Here is a 21,456-nt window from a genome sequence, read left to right as displayed (position 1 = left end):
ACGCCACCACAGTATAAATGAAGCATTGCACAATGCCCTTTGAATTCAATGGGATCTCCATGTAATGCAAGAGAGATGATCACTGTAGCCTCTCTACACTTTGGTAATAATGTGGAATGAGAGCAGTAGTAATCATTAAAACATAACTTTTAATGTATAAAGGCAAAAAAAGCATATAATAATGACCTTAAATCAAAAAACACCATTATAAGACAGAGAACGCCAAAAACATGTATACCATCTTGCGCATACATATATATACCGTATATTTACTAACAAATTGAAAAAAGGCGGGTAAGAAAGTAAATGAACCTTACCAATCCTGAGGAGGGTATACGTGCCTCCGCATACTATCTTCAGGCCAGGGGTCAACAGTTCCTACCTCAATGCGATGGGTAGCTCATGTGCGCCAACGTATGCAAATTTTCTCCTGGGCTGCTGGGAGAAGACTATTGTGTTCGGAGAGGTCCCCATTGAGGGACTTGACAAAGTTGTCCCCTGGTCCTGCTTCCTAGATGACATCTTTGTCATCCGGAGCGGGATGGTGAGCGACTTTGAGGGTTTTGTCGCGAGATTGAACGTGAATGATGTGAACCTACGATTCACATCCGTGATTATAAAAGATAGCCTACCATTTCTGGATATCTTAATTTCCAGAAACGACCAGGGGGGCCTCAACACTACCATTTATCGTAAACCCACCACGACAAACTCTCTCCTAAGATGGGAAAGCAACCATCCCACCTCACTAAATGCGGAATTCCCACTAGACAGTATTTAAGACTGAGACGTAATTGCTCTGATCAAACCGAGTTTATACATCAGGCTATAGGTTTATACATCAGGATAGAGATCTTAGAGCGAGATTTTGGGCACATGGTTACCCAGACAAAACTCAAATCTGAAGTACTGGGCCTTCAACCAACCATTACGTTTAGAAGGGGCAAAAGTTTAAGGCACCAATTGGTACACAGCCACTTTACGTCACCGGATAGACCACGAATGTGGCTTGAGAATCCAGTTAAAGGCTGCTTTAGATGCGGTAATTGCAGTTTTTGCAACTTTATATAACCTGGGAAATCCTTTACCAGTAACAACATGGAAGATATTAATTATATACATGACTTCATAAATTGTCGTACAACGGAAGTCGTATATTTAATGACGTGCGAATGTGGCATACAATACGTGGGAAAAACATGTAGGGAACGACATAGCGCCTGTCATGTTATTTGACAGTTGGGCGCAATATAATGATCCAGCCCTGCGGAATGACAGGGCAGTGTAGGAGGGATGAGTATCGCGCCCCCCCCCCCCCTTCAATTGTTCAGTAGGAATTGCCCTTTGTAACTTGAAGGCCGTGAAAACAGAGAAAAAAAAGAAGTTAATCCAATCCTAGGGGATTGTGAGATCCCAGAAGGAATGAAGAAGGTAGGGCGCCAACAGTGGTGGATTTTATAGAGAATAAAACAAAGAAAAAAAGGGTAACTAATAATAGGGGAGGGGAAGGCAGCCTATAAAGAAGTGTTTGATGCAGTCAAACAACTAAACGTAGGTAATCAGGAAAATGTGACAAGAACACCGTCGTGTGATGATGTGGTTACACCAGACCGAAGGTAAGGGTCAGCAACAGGGGATGATAAGCGCCACTCCCTTAGTATTGGATATAGTGAACTCGGTAAGAGAGTTAAAGATGCAGTTACAAATGTCTCGGTGAAGGTAAAGACTCCAGATCCCAGTAAAGAAATACACAGGTGAAATATTTTACGCTATCAGTTAAAATAAGCATGAGCATCAAATGAATAGTAAAATAGATTAAAATAGAATAAAATTAAAAATTAAATCTGTATGCACTCACTTTGCTGGGGGTTAGTCAGCAGGATAACCTCAAGACACCTGAGACTTCGAACCCCCCTGGCCAGGATCGTATGTAGAGATGTTAAAGATTGATGGCAGCGCATGTCTGGAGGCTTCTGATCAATTCTTTTATTTCAGTAAAACAATATGTGGCTCAATGCGTTTCGGAGACAATATTCCCCTTCCTCAGGAGCAGGTACAATACATCCATGATGGTTAAAAGCAATTATAGCACATAACAATTATTTAACAACTATTTATAGCCTTGTGGCTCGATAATAAGGTTAAAAGGCGCGCTAAAGTGCCGATACTGGAAGTGACATACCGGAAGTTGTCGGGGGACCGCATCCGGAGTGCGATTAGTTCCACCGTGAAGCGCAATGAGCACAACCGGAAGTAGCCCCTGATGGGGGAGTGCGGATATCTGATGCGCTCCACGATGGAGCGCAAAGGCAAGGGAGGGGAGGAGGACAATAGGTGGCATACAGGCGGGAGTGGCCATATAGTGAAATAGATGTAGATGGTGCGGGGATGTTCAAAGGGCACCAAGCGCTCATCATCCCCTGTTGCTGACACTTACCTTCGGTCTGGTGTAACCACATCATCGCACAACGGTTTTCTTGTCACATTTTCCACATTGTAACTTGACTGCTCCCGTTCACACCCCCTTTGACCTCCCTCATTATTATGCACATATTTTTCGCGACGTGATTGCGCATTGAAGCCACGACGCATCATAATGGAGGAGAACCTGTTTGTTTAAAACTAGCGCGATGCCCAGCTCATCGCTGCTAGAGACGCCAAGCATTAACCAGGGACACTTAAAACCAGGTAGTGTCCCACCTACCTAAGGAGCATTATCACATGCATGCTCTAATCTATGACACATAAGTGGAATTGCGATTCTGCATCCTATTCAAGGACTTCTTCGGGGATTATCTACATTCCTTACTAGAAGTAAGTGCATTGCTGGTTTCTATATAGGGGAATATGGATATACCTTTTTGCCTATATGAAGAAACCCAGTACTTATTGTCCTATCTTTCTCCTGTTATATGTTAGTATTTCAGGAGACATTAGCCCCGTGTCCCCTGATGATTCTGTGGCTAGCAATAATTAGAGGAAATGCGTTGGAACACGTTATAGGTTTCTTTTGCACTTCTCTATTGTTTTCTTTGCACTTTATATTTGTTATTTATTTTCTTTGGGTGCACCTTTCTGGTTCTTTTCAATATACCACCTTTCCAGCATATATATTGTACTACAGCGTGAGGGCTGCCCAGGACCTTGAGATCAGGTCAAGGTTCCAGACGGGGACGCTCTTTTAAGGGCGATGACTCTGTATTAGGAGGTCATTAGGATCTAACAACTTGATTAGGGAATACTAAGAACAGAATAGGTCCCTGCCCCCACCCATCACGTGTTGAAGTCGTGTGTGACATCAAAAGAAAAGCATCTTGATAAGGAGCGTCAGGAGAGATTTGTCGCTTGCTGCACTCCATTCCGAGCTACGCTCACATCAGGCAGAACTACAGGATTGGTAAGGTTCATTTACTTTCTTACCCGCCTTTTTTCAATTTGTTGGTAAATATATATATGTGCAAGATGGTATACATGTTTTGGCGTTCTCTGTCTTATAATGGGGTTTTTGATTTAAGTGCATTATTATATGCTTTTTTAGCCTTTATACATTAAAAGTTATGTTTTAATGATTACACATTTCTATAGCGGTAGACAGTGAAAGTTTCACCATTACTTTCACAGTTGGGCATTCCTTCAATGTAGTAAATGAAGGTCCTGAAAGAGGAACTTGCTTTGATTTACTAAGAACTCCCTAATAAGGTATTTCATAATGTGTTTCTTAAGCCAGACTGCCGACCCTCCATTTATTTCTATGGGGCTACTGAAAATAGCTAAGCACTTCTGTCAGTTCCGTGATAGAACTGAATGGGAGCACACCACACTCGTGCGGCCACTGCTTCTATTCACTTCAATTCGACACCTAGCAGACAATGGGGGCATATACTAGCGATATGCCCCTATTGTTTTAGATGGGGCTACCCCTTTAAGCTTAAATGAGAGCTCACATTTTTTTCTGCCTGGGTGACTGCATGAGGTGTTGTTTTCCATATGTTGATGTGGATACAGTCATTTTTATGTGGATTAAATTTGTAACTAGGTTACGTTTAGGTTTTTGGCAGGTCCCCTTAATAATGAAAGAGAAAATTCAAGACATGTTAGGAGAGCTGTTGTCATCTGGAACATGGTGTCGAGCAGAAGGAGCTGAGTGGACTGATGTATGGTCTTGTGGAACAATTCATTCAATTAAATTCCGGCTTTGGAGTCAAGAGGACGGTCCTAATACTGATTGACAGCCTTCTCACTGATCCTGTCAATCACTGATAGGACCTCCGCATTGAGCCAAAAGCCCAGATTATTTTATAATGTGTTTCTTAAGCCAGACTGCCCGCTTAACGTTTGCAGTGACACAATAGTAAATCCCCTGTTAGCTATAATGCAGACTGAACTTGTAATTTCATTACACACAGCAAAGAAACTGTATAAACAGAATTCCTCCAAATACAGCTTTGCTTGAGAATGTTAAATGAAATGTGTTTGCTAATGCGTTAACTATTTTGAATCTTTTGAAAATGAGTAAAATTTTAATAACCTAAAAACATTATTTCCCCAACCAGATGATCTTTACTGCTGCTTTCTTTTTATTGATGTTTTAAAAGAGGTTGACCCACTCACATTCAAAGCACTATCTGTTCCAGTGCACAACTCCCAGTGTTCTGTGTGCAGTACCCCAGTACTACCGGGGGCATCTGCAAATAGTTTGTAATCTAATGTTCTGTACAACCAGCATGACATGGTATGGTTGGCAGGAACAGGGTCCCTGTTCCTCCACTCTTGGCAGGAGTGGGCTGGTCCTAATTCCTGTCTAGAGTGGAAGTCTATTCGAGTTATTGAAGAGAAAAGAAGCAAGTCCATATGCTCCTTCTCCTCAGAGACTAACCAATCTCTATGAAAGTTACTGCTTCCGTAACAGCCAGAAAGAGAGAAAGAAAGAAGAACTTGGAATATGCATGGCGAAAGCATAGGAGCCAGCAACGTAACCTGTGACTACAGCTAACTAACGACAGCTGACCTGCTTGTGAAGGATTATAGTTAAGACATCCATCACACTTAACCACATCCTGGTCAGACGTGTTTCTAAAGACCTTTATCCCGCAGTGGACACTACAGCCATAGTTGCCAGATTACAGTTACCAGCCAGAGATTCTAGAGAGAGAGACTTTAGCAAGATAGCATACCAAGAGTACCATTATACGTCACTTTGCCAGACGTATCTTACTATCTGGGAAAATAATTTTCTGTGTACAGATTATTGATGGATGTACTAAAACTCCTATCTTGCACTCAAGTAAAATTAGATGTTTATTCTTCTACCTCTAGCCTGTTTTCCTGACTCCTACCACACTATACACTGGCAATTGCACTACTACATCTGCTGCAGGGCACCCATACAACCACCAACATCAAGGGCACCCCAAACTACCATCAGGAAGGAGCCCTTACTAAAGGGAGTGCCCCAAGGGAATATTGGGTGCACGCTTCTCTTGCTGCACTGGTCCTAGGGAGCAATGGCTTGAGGGAAACCACTGTGACACATCCTACACTCAGAGCCAGTACCACTCCTATCCTTCGCTCCAGCTCCTTAAAGGCTCGCTGCATGTATCAGACTGGGACATGTACTTGGTCACGAGAGCACCACAGCCACTCAGCCTGCTAGTGACATGAGGTCAGTGAGAGGCTGCAGCAGTCTTGTTACCTAGACTAGGTCCCTGGTTCTTCTGGTCTGACGAAGACTGCAGCACTGGAACAGAGGGCACTTTAAAAGATAAGTGTTTTTTTTTTAACACAATCCTGCTGGCTCATAGTTATTTTTTTTGATTAGGCTGAACATCCCATTTCATTTGTTAAAAATAAAGGCAGATACAGAAAAAAATTAATTGCCTCTCTCCCCCTTCTTGGTTTGTAAGGGAGTTGGTATACATGATTGTTTGTTTAACAAATTTACATATTGATTTAAAGTGCATTAGTAAATTGTTCAGACACCTTCTCATTATGTTATGTTGCGGCCTTATGCTAAAATTAAAAAAAAATCTAATTTCCCTCCAATCATTCTGCACTCAATTCCTCATAATAAAAACAGAATGTTTGAAATCTTTGCTAATTTATTGAAAAGGAAATCTTACATTGACATAAGTATTTAGACCCTTTACTCAGGACTTAGTTGAAGCCCCTCTGGCAGCGATTACAGCCTCCAGTCTTCTTAGGTATGATGCCACTTGTACACCTAGATTGGGAGATTTTTCGCCATTCTTTTCTGCAGATTCTTTCAAACTCTGCCAGGTTAGATGGAACCCGTCGGTGGACAGATATATTCAGATCTCTCCAGAGATGTTTGATTGGGTTCAAGTCAGGGCTCTGGCTGGGCCTCTCAAGGACATTCACAAAGTTGTCCCCAAGCCACTGCTGTGTTGTCTTGGCTGTGTGCTTAGGCTCACTGTCTTTTTGGAAGGTAGACCTTTGGCTCGCTCTGAGGTCCAGAGCATTCTGGATCAGATTTCCATTAAGAATATCTCTGTACTTTGTGCAATTCAGCTTTCCCTCAACCCTGACCAGTCTCCCTATCCCAGCCGCTGAAAAACACCCCCACAGCATGATGCTGCCATCACCATGCTTCACTGTAGGGATGGTATTAGGCAGGTCATGAGTAGTGCCTGGTTTCCTGGAGTCCTGGTTGTTAAAAATTTCTTCCACTTAAGAATTATGGAGACCGCTATGCCCTTGAGAGCTTTCAGTGGAGCAGAAATTTTTCTGTACCCTTCTCCAGATCTGTGCCTCTACACGATCATGTCTCCAACCTCTACAGGGTCTTTATCCTTCTCATGGCTTGGTTTTTGCTCTGATATGCATGGTCAGCTGAGAGACCTTACTGTATAAAGACAGGGGTGTGACTTTCCAAATCATGTCTAATCAACTGAATTTACCACAGGAGGACTCCAATCAAGGTGCAGAAACATCTCAAAGACGAAAATGGGAGTCTGGAGCTAAATGTCAAGTGTCAAAGCAAAGGGTCTGAATACTTATATCCATGCACAATTTTAGTTTTTCCTTTTTCATAAATTTGCTAATATTTCTAATATTCTTTTTTCACTTTTTACATTATGGGGTATCAAGTGCAGAATGATGGGGAAAACTTGAATACTTCACATAACAAAATGTGAAAAAAGTGAAGTGAAAGGGTCTGAAGACTTTCCAAATGAACTGTAGCAAAATATTTTCCGGCAATCCTGGATATATGTGGACTAGAGTACTATTTTCGTGGATCCCATACTCAAACAAATGCGTGAATATATTAACAAGCTACATACTGCTTTTCCTTTTCAATATTTTCTAGCTATAACCCACCACCAGATATCTCAGCTACTTCTCTAAGCCAGTAGGCTACTCACTGTTGGCAACATCAAATGACTTGAACTTAACAGGTTCCACGTAGTTAACAAGATTGGACATTTCTTCTGTGGCACTGACTTCACTACTTGCTGTTCCCTGGAAATTAAAGGGCAACAGTCAAACATCAACCATAGAATAATAATAAAGTAGACACAAGTCATGTGGAATCCTTTATTTGTCACAGTTTTACCTCATCAGACTTTTTTGGGTCAGTCGGTTCTTCATCTTCTTCCTCTTCACTATAAGCATCACGGTCTAAAGAGCATGACAAAAAGCTATAGTGAGGATAAATCTAATTTATTTTACATTATATGGGTTATCCAAGACTATCACAGACCTGCCACAGTGGCCAACTTATGGTGGTTCCCTAGTTACCTGGTCCCCGCCTTCTGGATTTGGTTTCTATCGCTCCCAGGCTGGCTCTCCCTGCAGAGCCGATATCGACATCCGTCAACAGAGGGTCACGTGACCACTGCAGTCAATCACAGGCCGCAGCAGAGACCTGCTCCCCTTGGGTCACATGACCAGTTCTCATGATGAAAGGGGAGCAGGTCACCCACTGCATTCTACGACAGAGAGCAGCGGGGACCGGGTGATTAAAAATTATTTGTAAAAACTTCATAATGCTTTCAAAAAAATAAATAAAAAAAAATCACACCTCACTGATCTCGGCTGCTCCAGTTCTGACACTTTCTGTTGTCCCACCTGTCTCTACTTCCTAATGTCTCTGAACACATAGGAAATGACCACTCAACTTACCACTAGCTGAGGCGGGTTTCTGCTGTGGCTAACAATTGTCTCTGTGTTCACTTCCTGTCTGTTGAAAGACACTAGGAGACCAGTGGGGGACCAGTAAGTAATGAAACAGGAATAGCTGGGGTTTCAGTGAGGAAGGTATCATTTTTAAATTTTTACAGAATTTTGAAGCTTTCTGTCACTTGGACAATGGCTTTAATATAGGTTGACATAGTTACACAGAATATTAATTTCACCTATAGACTTGCGTGGTTCTACACACTTAGGAATCCTCTCCTCAATTTTCTCATCACCGTTGGAAAGCGTTAAAGAGACATCAGCTGCGTCGGAGGCCAGTGTACCTGCAGCCAGAGCATGAATACAAATAAATGTATGATTCGGTCATACTGGACTTACAAAAACACAGAACTACAGTTCTTTATGCTGTATGGTAGAGGAAATTCACACATCATAATTAAAAGTACAAATTCTCTGAATATCTCATCCATTTTACATCCTATAACTAAATAAATGCCTACTGCCTACACGGAATTAAAGCACTGTGTACAATGAATTAATTGCTACAAAATTAACATATTGGGTGAAAATTTGACGGATATTACACTTGTGTATCTCGTGTAGGTCTGTGCAGCAGAAAGGGAAATCTACATCAGCTGGCTTAGATTTTTGATGTACTTTATGTTGGTTTTCTGGTAGAAGTAATACAAGGGTTATTCATATGAAGGCATATCCTCAGTATAGTCCATCAATATCAGAATAGCAGGGGTCTAACACCCTGGACCCGCACCAATCAGCTGTTTATTTGTCGCTCAGGTTCGCAACAACACAGCGTCCTCTATTGTGCAGTGGTAGCGGCACGGCTGCTCCCACAGATGAAACCGTGTAGCTGTGTTGCTGGAGCTATAATGACAATTCTGGTTGGCAGCACTGGGGGGTATGGGATCCTGGCTGATAGGATACCGATGGTCTTTCCCAAGGACAGGCTGTCAAGATCAAAATCCTTTAAATTTTTTTGGCTCAAGCTTTTTGATTAGTGTCATGCACAATGTAAAAAGGGAAAAATTTGCAAATTTGTGGGCAAAATGTGGCTTGCGCAACAATTCTTTTGTAAGCCAGAAAACTGGTCAGTTATACCGAAATATGCCTACATTAGGCATATTTCAGGAGCAGATGGCCTCTGCAACTTCTCCCCACTCAGCCCATGTCTAAAATTGTGGGCGTGGAGTGGGAAGAGCCGGCAGGCCTGTCTCATTCAGCACTTTCTACGCCTGGTTTATGGTGAATGTAAGACAGCTAGGAAGCTTTCTTCCAATTAGAACTGGCGCTGGATGCGACAAAGTTATGGAGAGTACACTGGCTGCCAGGTGGTCTGCACTGACCTCTGTTTGGAGAAACACAAGGTACATTTTACCTACTGTTTTCTGATGTTTATCACAAAAGCAAAGATGAAACCCTTTAAGCATTTTAGACAACTGCAGCAATGAGACATAAGTTCAGTTTCATACCTGTAGCAGGCGACTCGCACACACTGGAGGAGTCACTGTAAGTGTTAGACGGCTGTTCACTGACTCTTCTTTTCACACTGCCCTCAGAAGAGCCTTTTCCCCCCACTCTGTGCCTCTTTTTGTTCTTCACTAGGATCTTACCCAAGAGTTCTTGGGGGCTTGGAAGAGGCACCGCTGGCTGAATCTAAGGAAAAGAACAGAGAAATGAGAAGAAAGAAGTAGAAATAACGACAGATGCAACAGATGGACTGGCGCATGGTCAGATAAGCAGATGGCATAGATCCAACAACTCATAACCTTTCTAGCCATAACAATCTTGCTGCTAGGATCTGAAACCTATGACATTGTACCGGTCCTAAAGCCCTTTTCCATGGGCCCGGTGGTTGTCCAGAACAAGCATGGATCGACTATACAACAAGTTGATTTGTACTCATTGAAAGCGCATCACACTTCCCAATAAAAACTGTATAGGGCTAAACTAGATAGTTCAGTATTCAGCAGTAGGCCACATGGCTTTATTATGTATTAGCTTTGCATTATTGCCATACAAAATACCATAAGTAACATTGCTTCTGTAAATAAAAAGCATGACTATTGACAGCCCAAAATCAATAAGTAAAGGAATGGAAGATATGGATTTTATAAGTGAAAAGGGAAAAAAAAAGTAATGATGGACCCCCATAGCAGTAAATGAGATGCACAGTATGAGTATGCTTCATTGTGTGAAGAGGATAACCTGTCCCCTTACAGGATATTTTTCCAGAGGTTCTATTAAGAGCGCGTCTCCAAAGATGTTCCTACAATACTCAGCCATTTTCGCTTGTTGCTTTGTTCTACAAAAAAAGATGGAAGAGGCAAGTTATTGATTTCAGAAACAAACGGTGAAAAGGGGAAAAAAAGAGAGGCGGAGTAGAAAAAATAAAAATGGAGTATTAAAGTTTAGTATCAGAGATATCCACTATCAATCAGGAGCTCCTGCTATCTATACCAGTCCAGGTATCTCAGGGTGTGTTGTGTTCACACAGAGTTCTTGTCCTCCATCGTACTTTTCATTGACCATATACATTTCAGTACTAAAGATGGTATAGTCATATGCAGCTGATTTGTTTTAGATATTTTTGCATGCACATGCTGCAGAGGCATAGACATTTTTGCAACAAAACTGCCACATGTGAACATTCTCTTAAAGTAATGAAGATTAGCTATGATGGAACAAGTTTATTGCTATGGCCAGGCAACAGTTTCTATTGCTCCAAGCAAGGTTACCAACTTTAGGCTGCACACTTGGGGGGTCGTTTACTAACCAGAAATATGCTTATATTAGGCGTATTTCTGGTGCAGATTGTGGTGCAAAGGTCCTTTGCGCTGCACTCTGCAACTTCTCCCCGCTCACGCCATGTCTAATAAAATGGTTGTGGCGTGGGCGGGGAAGGGGTCTCATTTACCATTTTGTAAGCCTGGTTTAAGCGTAGAAAATGGTCTTAAAGGGGTTATCCCATCTTAGACAAAGGGGCATATTGCTAGGATATGTCCCCATTGTCTGATAGGTGCGGGTCCCACCTATGGGACCCGCACCTACAAGGAGAACGGAGCCAGGGAGAGTTGTGGCTGGAGGACCCCGGGGTCCATCCATCACCAGGCGCAGCTCCCCGCCTCTCCCATTGAAGTGAATGGGAGCGCACCACTCCCATTAATTCCAATTAATTGCTTGGCTATTTTCGGCGGCTCCATAGAAATTAATGTGTGTGTGGGGGGGGGCACTCAATTATCAGGGCCACATGGACCATCAATCAAAACAGATAAAAGTTAATAAAAATATTTAATATACTATAGACATAAGACGCCACACAATAAAATTAGAATGAAGATAAATACTAAAAATTAAAAAAAAAAACACCAATAGATATGAATCAGCAGCAATATGAGATAATAAATAGGAGTAGGAACAATATAAAATAACCAATAAATATGAATCAGCAGCAATATTCAAGCAGCAATGAAAAATAATAAATATGAGTTAGCAGCAATAGATCAGCAGCAATGGAAATAGCAGTATGATCATATAATGAATAAATACCGTTCTTCAACATGTGTGTCTCTATTCAATACTTTCATCCAGAGATATTACATATTGCACAATTTACATGTGTATAAATGTACTTTACCCCTCCACGCCGTATGTGGAATAATTCTTAATTGTCCCTATATTCGAGCCGCATAAGTGGAGTGTAAATTCGTTTACTGTCCTTCTTTACCAAACGCGTTTCGGGGCCAACAAAACGCCCCTTCCATGTTGAAGAACGGTATTTATTCATTATATGATCAGATGCGCAGGGTTGAAACACAGGTGGACATTTCATCCTAGCCACTGCTGGACATTCATTTTTATACTGCGACTTCGATGCTCCTGGTTCTTCTATCTTGTTACACATAGGATTGCTGCTGATCTATTGCGATCTATGCTGCTATTTCCATTTCGGCTGATATATTACTGCTAACTCCTATTTATTATTTTTCATTGCTGCTTGAATATTGCTGCTGATTCATATTTATTGGTTATTTTATATTGTTCCTACTCCTATTTATTATCTCATATTGCTGCTGATTCATATCTATTGGTGGTTATTTTTTAATTTACATTTTTAGTATTTATCTTCATTCAAATTTTATTGTGTGGCGTCTTATCTCTAAAGTATATTAAATATTTTTATTAACTTTTATCTGTTTTGCTTGATGGTCCATGTGGCCTTGATAATTGAGTGCCCCCCCACACATTACTTTAATTTTTGATATCTACACAGGCTGTGGGTGAGCCAGAGGGGTGTGCACCTATTTTATATTTACTTCGGTGGGTGAGCAGTGTTACAGACTCTAAGATGGGATAACCCCTTTAGGGTAAGACAGCTAGGAAGCTGATCCTCCGCCAGCTATAGGGGATATTAAGACCGGGGTCTAAAACGCCGGTCTTAATAAATGACACCCTTAAAGGGCTTCTGTCACCCCCGATGACGTCTTCTCTTTCGGTGACGTCATCGGCGCAGGCGCACTGAGGAGTGCTGAGGAGGCGAGCCTCCTCTCAGAGCGCCTGCGCCGAATGAAGACAGGCGCGGGATTTGAAATGCTGACAGGGCCAGCTGGAGGAGGAGAGCGCTCGCTGGCCCTGTCAATCAACAGGACGAGGGGGCGGTTTTTTGCGGCGGCTACCAGCAAGTAGACGCCCTACTTGCTGGAAGTGAAGTGATTTGCATATTTTAAAAGATCGATTCAGTTCTTTAGTTCATAGGAACAGAAAAACCGAATGCATGCAAAAACGTATCTGCCACATGATGGACACCAACATTTTCCAACAGACCGCCTGTTCAAAATAAAAAGTACACTTACGAATCAACATGGTTTTCAAAGGATAAAATAACTGGGAATTGGGAAGTTTTGAAGGCACTTTCTGCAATTGCTTCAATTACTTCCTGTAATAAAATAAGACAATAAGAAACGTACGGAATTGTGATACAATAAAAACAAGATGGAGCTATTACTTTTAGTACCTTAAATGGTATCTCGGTGGTCATAGTAAATCCATGAGTAATAAAGGGTTCTTCATCTTGGGGGCGTCCTTTCCAACAGTCCAACTCAATACAGCGGCACCCTGTGAGCAGCACTTGCCTGTACATCTCCACTGAGGAGTTCCCAGTCAGCTGCCCAGCTGCACAAGGGGTTAGGACATATAAAAAGTATGATCACATGAGAAGGTGAGGTGTCCCATGTATTTTATTTTAAATGACCCAATACTCAGGGCAATCATTTGGAACAAAAAAACATTCATTCTCAATCATTGCCAGCTCATTCAGCTGCATTTACAATCATTCTCACTGTATGGGAATGAATGTTCGCTATTGCAGTTGTTCATCCCCATACAGACTCATCGTTTGTCAGCTGCACTCACCTTTTACACAGGGCTATGCTCTGCCGACAAATGAGGACTTTTTGTGCTGCATAAAACAACGGCTCACCCGATAAACAAGGGTTTTCCTCATTTGTTGGGTGACTGGCAGCACATTTACACAGGGCAATTATCAGGAACAAGCATTTCTAGGAAGGTTTGTTCCCAATAATTGTCTCAATATTCTGCATTTACATGCAGCGATCATCGCAGCTATATGAATATGAATGCTTGCTACTATGATGATTGCATATCCCTGTGTACATAAAGCCATGTGCTGCCACCAAACAATGCTTTCTTATGCTGCATAAGCAATTGGCTTAGCCGACAAACTAGCATTTTGCCCAGGTAATCATTTACACAGGGCAGTTATCGGGAACAAGCATTTTTATAAACATTGGTTCCTAATAATCACTTTGACATTTATTTGCTTTATTCAATATATTTATAAAATCAGAAGGCTAGTAGAGTAAAAAACAGAATAACGATAACCATGCAAGTGTCCCTTCCATGAGTATCATACCAGTGAGGTAGGTGTTGTGAGAGGAGTTGATAAAGTAACTGGTGAGGGGTTGGGTCATGTCGTCACTTAGATCTAGGGCCTCTGGTGGCACAATACTGTTCTCGTCTCCAGCAAGAAAGCGACTGAAGCCTTCCATGGACATCTGGTCTGTAACAAAGAGATTGTTTATTAGGTTGATTTCTGGACAACCCATGGTATCACGCCCAATTTTCATACTTACCCCTCTCTAAAAACTGTTTGTTGGGCTCATATTTCTCAATGAGTTGGCGCACCTGGTCCCGCTTTAGAGGTGGGAAAAGGATTTCATTGAGTCTTGGATCTCGTTGCTTTTGGTTTATGAAATCCATCAGCTGCTCAAGATTTAAATATGGCTTCCCTTTAGCTCCGCTGGGTATGAAATGATATAGAAAATTTACTGAAGGTTTACTTACAAAGACAATAATGTAAAACTAGAAAACAAGAAATTAGTTACTGAAATAAATAAACTCTAATTTACAACCAATATAAGAAAAATGGAACAATTCTTGAAAATTTTCTGTATAATGTGACACTAATGATTGAGGAGTGTGACAACACCTGTCTGAATAGAGCTGTGTATGTAGGCGAGGAATGAAGCTCGTCATAGACTGTAGATTTAGGTTGGAGGATCCAGTCAATATCTAATACATCAGTCAACTGATGTCTGTCATTGAGAGAGAACAAGCGTCCATTTTCACATGTCATATCCTTGGTGTAGAGAGGAGTCTGGCAGCCGCTTATCTCATCCCTCTATTGAAATAACAAGTGCCTTCCACTTTGTGTCAAGGTGATACCTCTAACGTGCAAAAAAGAAAGTCTAAGGTTAGGACTGTACTGTGCCTTTGGTTGTTCGACATGCAGATCGCAATGTTGCACTGTGACATCGTAATTAATGGTTATATAAGTGGTGTTATGTCATGAACAAGGACTGAGTACAGTCCAAAACACGTTGACTGCTGTTGGGAGATGTCCCGCTGTGTACCATTTTGGATTCATTTTTTAAAGATATTTGAAATACAAAAAATCAATGGTTTTATCCAAGACCCGAGTGCTGGAACCGCTACTTTGTTTATGAAAGGGGTTGTGTTGCGACACTTGGAACAACAGAGGCAAAAAATCCAAACCTGATTGATTTTTGGTCACAGGTCGCATGCCACTTTACAAGCACGGTCTTCAAAGTAATTCACAAAAAACAGCAGCTCACTTCTAACACTTTTAGCATGTAACAGGTATTGTAAAGCCTATATCACACACAAGCCAGCAATATAAAATAGTCACACACATTTTTTGGTCGTGCCACCAGTGGGTTGTGTCTAGTATTAGAGCTCAGCTCCTCTGAAGTGAATGGATCTGATCTGCAATACCACATACAACCTCTGAACACATAAGGCGCTGTTTTTGTAAGAAATCTGTATTTTTTTTTTTACCCCTTGAGCAAACCCTTAAATATCTGTGTTCTCTGCAAGATTTGTACAAGATTCTTCAAAGCTGTAGGAAGTTCTGCAGACTGACAAATAGGGTGGCCAACTATACTTTTAGAATGCATTTTACTGTTGCTTTAAAGCCTTGTGGGAAAGTTTAGAAAAGCAGAAAGAATGACTGCTGGCCAAGTCTTGCAATAAGAAAAAAAATCTAAAAAGGTGAGAGGTGCTTGTAAACTATCTACAATGAGAGGAATCCAGGATAAGCAGATAAAGAAGATGTTAAATGGTTGTAGAAAATATGATGGTGAAAGGTTGAGATCCAAAAGTTCTAGCGTAGAGATCACAGAACTAAAGCTGACCACAGACCATGATACATCTGCTGAAAAAGGGACCATAATTGAACATATATTTCCCACGATATGATCATCATATTTTGGGATATGTTTATGCATGTTGCCCATATCAGATTTATTTTCTCAATATTTACACAAAGGCAAAATTAAATGTAATTCAATTAAATTTTCAGTGTAAAAAAAGTTTAAAAAAGGAAGCAAGGAATGTTCTTAAAGACCTGGTATTACTGTTTGTCTACAAGGACTCTGCAGACTAGAAGTCAGTTTTTGTTTCCCTTTCGATTTTCAGTTTGCACAGTCAAAGGGGTGTGGGGTTTTTGGGGCCCCAGCAAGTCCCCAGTTACTCTCTCTCCTTTGTGTTCCCCATGTCTCCTTCCTTTTTTCCGCTCTTTTATATATTTGCTGGTTCTTTTTTTCAGTTTGTTCCACAAAACTTTTGTGAAAATGCTTATGCTGGTTTATTGTCAGGCCCCTGTGCCCTTTTTAACTTCAACTACGGTACCTGTTTATGTGTGCTCAATGTGAACCCTTATTTTTGGGGCCCTGTTCTCCCTACTCCTTCTCTCTTTTTTTTACATTTGTTAAAACTGATGAAGAATTTAGAAAAAATAAAAAAAATATTAAGACATAAATAACTTACAGCTCCAGTAAGATCTTATCAATGTCTGGACGAAGACATAACTTATTCAGAAACCGCTCAAAGATTTCAAAGGTATATTCTTCTGGCCTGATGGACTCACTCTAACAGTAAAAATAAAGTGGTCAATGTTTGTGGCAAAAGAAACAAATATACCATAACCTTCATGAAGAGGTATATACACATGTAATGTACGAGACAGTGATTAATCATTATTGTCAATTATGTTGTACTGAAAGGGCATCTGTCAGCATTTGGCCTTTAAGTACAAAAATTATGCTTTAATATATACAAACAAGCCTCTATGAGCAACGGGGGCGTTGCCATTACACCTAGAGGCTCTGCTCTCTCTGCAGCTGCAGTGCCCTCTCCACTTTGATTGACAGAGCAAGGCAAGTATAAATGTGATCACAAATGCCTCATACCAGTAATTTATTTGCATATACTAAAACATAATTTTCATCTCAGCATGGTAGGCACATATGAACATGGGACTAACACAGATGCCTTCAGCTGCTAAGAGCACATGGAACAGGTCAGCCAGTGTCATAGGTACAGATCTGCTGATGCCCTTTAAAAAGGAACACTAATCTGACAAATTTTAAAAAGCTCTGTGTTGCCAACACAGGTCCGGATCATGGTATCTCTCTGATCTATGGCTTGCTGGGTGCCGGCGGGATGGAGGACTTGTCACTCGTTGAACAGATGAGAAGTGTTGGGTTTGCCTCTAGTTGGGAGAACGAACTGACGTTTTCCCTGTCCGCTGAGCAATGGAGTCGCTCCCTCTTATTTACTCATAAATCATCCATGTCATGTCGCCTACAGGAGTTGAATTATAAGATTCTAACGCGTTGGTATAGGACTCTGGTTAAGTTGCACCATTTTTATCCATCGGTCCCCAACACCTGCTGGCGCTGCCACACAGAGGTTGGTTCCATGCTCCACATTTGGTGGGATTGTCCTGGGGTTGCCCCACTATGGCAGGACGTTTTTGCTCTGTATAATGCTCTCTACCGGTGTACTATACCTCCATCCCCTTTGATTGCTTTGCTCTCTATATTCCCGGGCAGGATCCAACATGTCAAAAAAGGAGTACTTAGAACATTTGTTTTATCTATGAGGCAGATTATTCCACGCCAGTGGAGATCTTCGGATAATTTACAGAGAATCACGTGGATACGTGCCCTGGATGCCTTGTTCAGGATGGAGGAGTTGGAGGCCGAGGCCTATATCCGAACCCAAACGTTTGCACTGACCTGGGAACCCTGGCAGCAATTTAGGAGCTCTTCTCGTTTCCAAACCTGGCTGGGCACAGGTGAATGCACCTGGCCTCCTTGATATGTTTTCTAGTCATTCTCCCTCTTCCCACCCACCTCCCCTTTCCCCCCTTTCCTCCCTTTCCTTCCCTGTCTTTTGTTTGTCGTTGTCGTGTCTTCGTCTGTCCCCCTGTCTATGCTAGTTTACCGCTTTGGTCTGTTTCACCGTGAGCTACATATTAGTAGCCCTTTGTTTAACTTGCTATTATTACCTTTCCTTCCAGCAGTCATGGCTCTATGAGTTACACTTTTTGTTTCCCCCATTGCTGAGCCACTTGATATGTATGTATTATGTGGTACCTGATTCCTTTAGGCCGCATTGTGTGTGGCCCAGGGAGATATGTCGTTCTCTATGTCCGTCTTTGCACTGTACTTCATGTTTTATCTGGATCTGGAATTGGAGATATCTACTGCCTACATTGTCATTGCTGCTCTGTTTAATTGCTTTGTTTTTCTATGCAATAAAAAGAGATTCAACACTAAAAAGGAACACTAAATATGGAAAACTAAAAAAAAAAAAATATCCCAGCAATTCCTTCCATGATCTCTTCCTCTTCTTAGATTAGTTTTTTCTTACATTGCAATGAAAACAGAAATATGTATAGAATTCTTCTCTATTTGTCCCAGGAGTTCAGCCATGTCCCTCCCACTATCTGAAAAAAAACCTTGGTACTTAAGAAACAGTGAGGGCAAGTTTACATTCATCATCTTACATGGTAGGCGATTCGAACATCCAGATCTTAGTTGATTTTGATAAGACAAACCCCATTAAACAATCTGTACAGACTTGTGGACCTGCATTGATTTTTTTTCCAATTAAATATTAGGATTGTAACGTTAGGCTCCATTCACACATAATATCTGTTCTGTCTGGTTCCTGATGCTTTTTGACAAACAAAACAGTGTGGTCTGCTAAGTTATTAGTGTATGTTATAAAAGTGCTGAAAATTTATATCACTTATGGACTGTGTAAACATGGAAGCCATTACGCCAGTCTGTATATAGAGCCTTAGGGTACGTTCATGCAGAGTGTGAATTAGTGTGTGGAAAATCTGAAGTGTTTTACTGTACCAGCAAGGTGGATAAGCTACTAAGAAACCTCATCCGCATGCTATAAAAAAATAAAAATATAGATCCACCTCAAAATTCACCCTTTGCAATGCATTGGACAAAATCCGTGGAAAATCCACAGCAACATCCGCAACAAATCTGCAGCGGAAATTCCATTGTGGAATTTCCACAGTGGAAAATCGCCCCTGCTTGAACGTACCTGTTTGAACTAATATGAGAGAAAATACTGGTATAACAGCCGACATTAACAATATCTACATTTCACATGGTAAATCATTCCCATTAACTGAAATAACAGCAGAATTTGTTTCTACTGTATCCCATAGAGAAACACATCCCACATATAGTACTGTATCATGATAGAGTTTTCCTGACGACCATGAGAGCAATGAACATTTCCTTTAATAACCAGGGGAAAACATGTCCTTATGGCTTTATATGTATTCATCTTCACAACTTACCCTGTTAAAATTCAGCCCACATGATTCCAGGGCTGTTTCTACTCTCTTCTTATCTGCTGCAAACATCTTCAAGATACTAGAAATGAACATGCAAGAAATGCTGAAGTTACAAAGTACAGTATGTGGTGGATGAGAAACAGTAAGAGATCTCAGCTAAAAAGGGTTGGCCCCCGTGCAACATTTCTCACCTATTCACAGGACAGGTGATAAATGTATAATATTGGGGGTCTGACTGCTGGGACCACCACCAATCACAAAAACAGGAGTCCCCTGTGTAAATGAAGCAGTAGTGGGCATGTGTGACCTCTGGTCCATAGAACTATTTGACTAATCCACAGATGTGTTGAGCCTCAAGAGTAAAACACTGTTTGGTTTTTACTGACTGATCTGGTAAATAGAGGAGGGTATTCGAAAATGGGTTTTCTAAACCAGAAAACCCCCTTAAAGGCCATGGACACCAATTATTTTGACACTGGTAAGTGGTTACATTGTTTCAGCCTGCAATCTTCGTTCCATAATTCATTTTCAGATTCTGTGATATGCAGTTTGCCACCCATTTCTAATTTCAGATTTTGTTGCATGTGAATGTGCTCCTCTCAACAATACATGCTATATGTGTTTCCAGGATGCTGCTGCCTTTTCTAGCTTCATTCCTGGACTGCTTTCTCCTAAAGCCCACAAGAGATTTCTTCTTCCATTGTACTGACAGACAACGATGCAGGGAAATGTGCAATTCCCCCCATACCCCACAGAGTATGTCTTGAGTACTCTCCTCTCTCTACACTCATATACAGCCTATGTGAGTCTTCTCTTCAGACTGCTGTGTGTGCTCTCCTCCCTATATACCCTTGGATAGTCCTTGATAATTATATGTTTCCCTCTCCACACTTATCTGCCGTGTACAACCTCCGTCCTCTCACTGCTATCTCTAACAAAAAACAAGAAAGGAGCACGCATGGGGAGTACCTGGAGGGGTTGTGCTGGAGGCACAACACTGATGGATGTTTGTATGTCCCCACCACGGTTACTGCTCGTGCTGTTGCAGTTAGGTCATTGGCCGAGCGATATATCCAGGAATGAGAAGAGAAGACGAGGGAGCGCTGTCTGTATGAGTGGATGAAAGAATTGAGGTAAGTATATTGATTTTAATGTTCTTTATTGGTAAAATGATGTGTTTCTGTTTCTGGGCCGTAATGTCCCCATTATCAGATCAAACACCAATGTTACAGAGGACATAAAATACATTAGTGTTTAATCTGATGAAGGGGCCAGTGAGGCCGAGAAACGCATCATTAAAGAACATAAAAATCAATATACTGTACGTACCTAAATACTTTCATCCACTGATAACGGACAGCGCTTTCTTATCTTTTCTTGTTTCCGAATCTCTAAGGCTGGGTTCACACGGGCGTTGCAGGAAAATGTGCGGGTGCGTTTTGCACTCGCGAGTGTAATGCGTTTTGCACTCGCGTGAGAAAAATCGCGCATGTTTGGTACCCAAACCCGAACTTCTTCACAGAAGGTGTTCTGTAGATTGTATTATTTCCCCTTATAACATGGTTATAAGGGAAAATAATAGCATTCTGAATACAGAATGCATAGTAAACTAGCGCTGGAGGGGTTAAAAAAAAAAATAATAATAATTTAACTCACCTTAGTCCACTTGATCCCGTAGCCCGGCATCTCCTTCTGTCTCCTTTGCTGAACAGGACCTGTGGTGAGCATTAATTACAGGTAAAGGACCTTTGGTGACGTCACTCCGGTCATCACATGATCCATCACCATGGTAAAAGATCATGTGATGGATCATGTGATGACCGGAGTGACGTCACCAAAGGTCCTTTAGCTGTAATTAATGCTCACCACAGGTCCTGTTCGCTTGCGATTTTCACGCAACCCCATTCACTTCTATGGGGCCTGCGTTGCGTGAAAAACGCAGAATATAGAGCATGCTGCGATTTTCACGCAACGCACAAGTGATGCGTGAAAATCACTGCTCATCTGAACAGCCCCATTGAAATGAATGGGTAGGGATTCAGTGCGGGTGCAATACGTTCACCTACCGCATTGCA

At 41.5% G+C, this 21,456-nt stretch overlaps 1 protein-coding gene across 1 annotated transcript in view; it reads right to left on the bottom strand.

Annotated features, from left to right (window-relative positions):
* Positions 1 to 21,456, bottom strand: part of PLCB3 (phospholipase C beta 3) — a 163,527-nt gene that overhangs the window by 43,481 nt on the left and 98,590 nt on the right. Inside the window, exons 7-17 of the mRNA XM_040409852.1 lie at positions 19,385 to 19,460; positions 16,540 to 16,640; positions 14,325 to 14,491; positions 14,105 to 14,251; positions 13,187 to 13,344; positions 13,026 to 13,108; positions 10,393 to 10,477; positions 9,645 to 9,828; positions 8,376 to 8,480; positions 7,574 to 7,638; positions 7,383 to 7,479 (exon numbers count right to left, since the gene is read on the bottom strand). Of these exons, the coding sequence (XP_040265786.1) occupies positions 7,383 to 7,479; positions 7,574 to 7,638; positions 8,376 to 8,480; positions 9,645 to 9,828; positions 10,393 to 10,477; positions 13,026 to 13,108; positions 13,187 to 13,344; positions 14,105 to 14,251; positions 14,325 to 14,491; positions 16,540 to 16,640; positions 19,385 to 19,460 (1,268 nt within the window). The remainder of the gene's footprint in view (positions 1 to 7,382; positions 7,480 to 7,573; positions 7,639 to 8,375; positions 8,481 to 9,644; positions 9,829 to 10,392; positions 10,478 to 13,025; positions 13,109 to 13,186; positions 13,345 to 14,104; positions 14,252 to 14,324; positions 14,492 to 16,539; positions 16,641 to 19,384; positions 19,461 to 21,456) is intronic.

This window comes from Bufo bufo, chromosome 10, assembly GCF_905171765.1.
Source record: "Bufo bufo chromosome 10, aBufBuf1.1, whole genome shotgun sequence".
Taxonomy (NCBI): Eukaryota; Metazoa; Chordata; class Amphibia; order Anura; family Bufonidae; genus Bufo; species Bufo bufo.
This window is presented reverse-complemented; position numbering and strand designations above follow the sequence as displayed.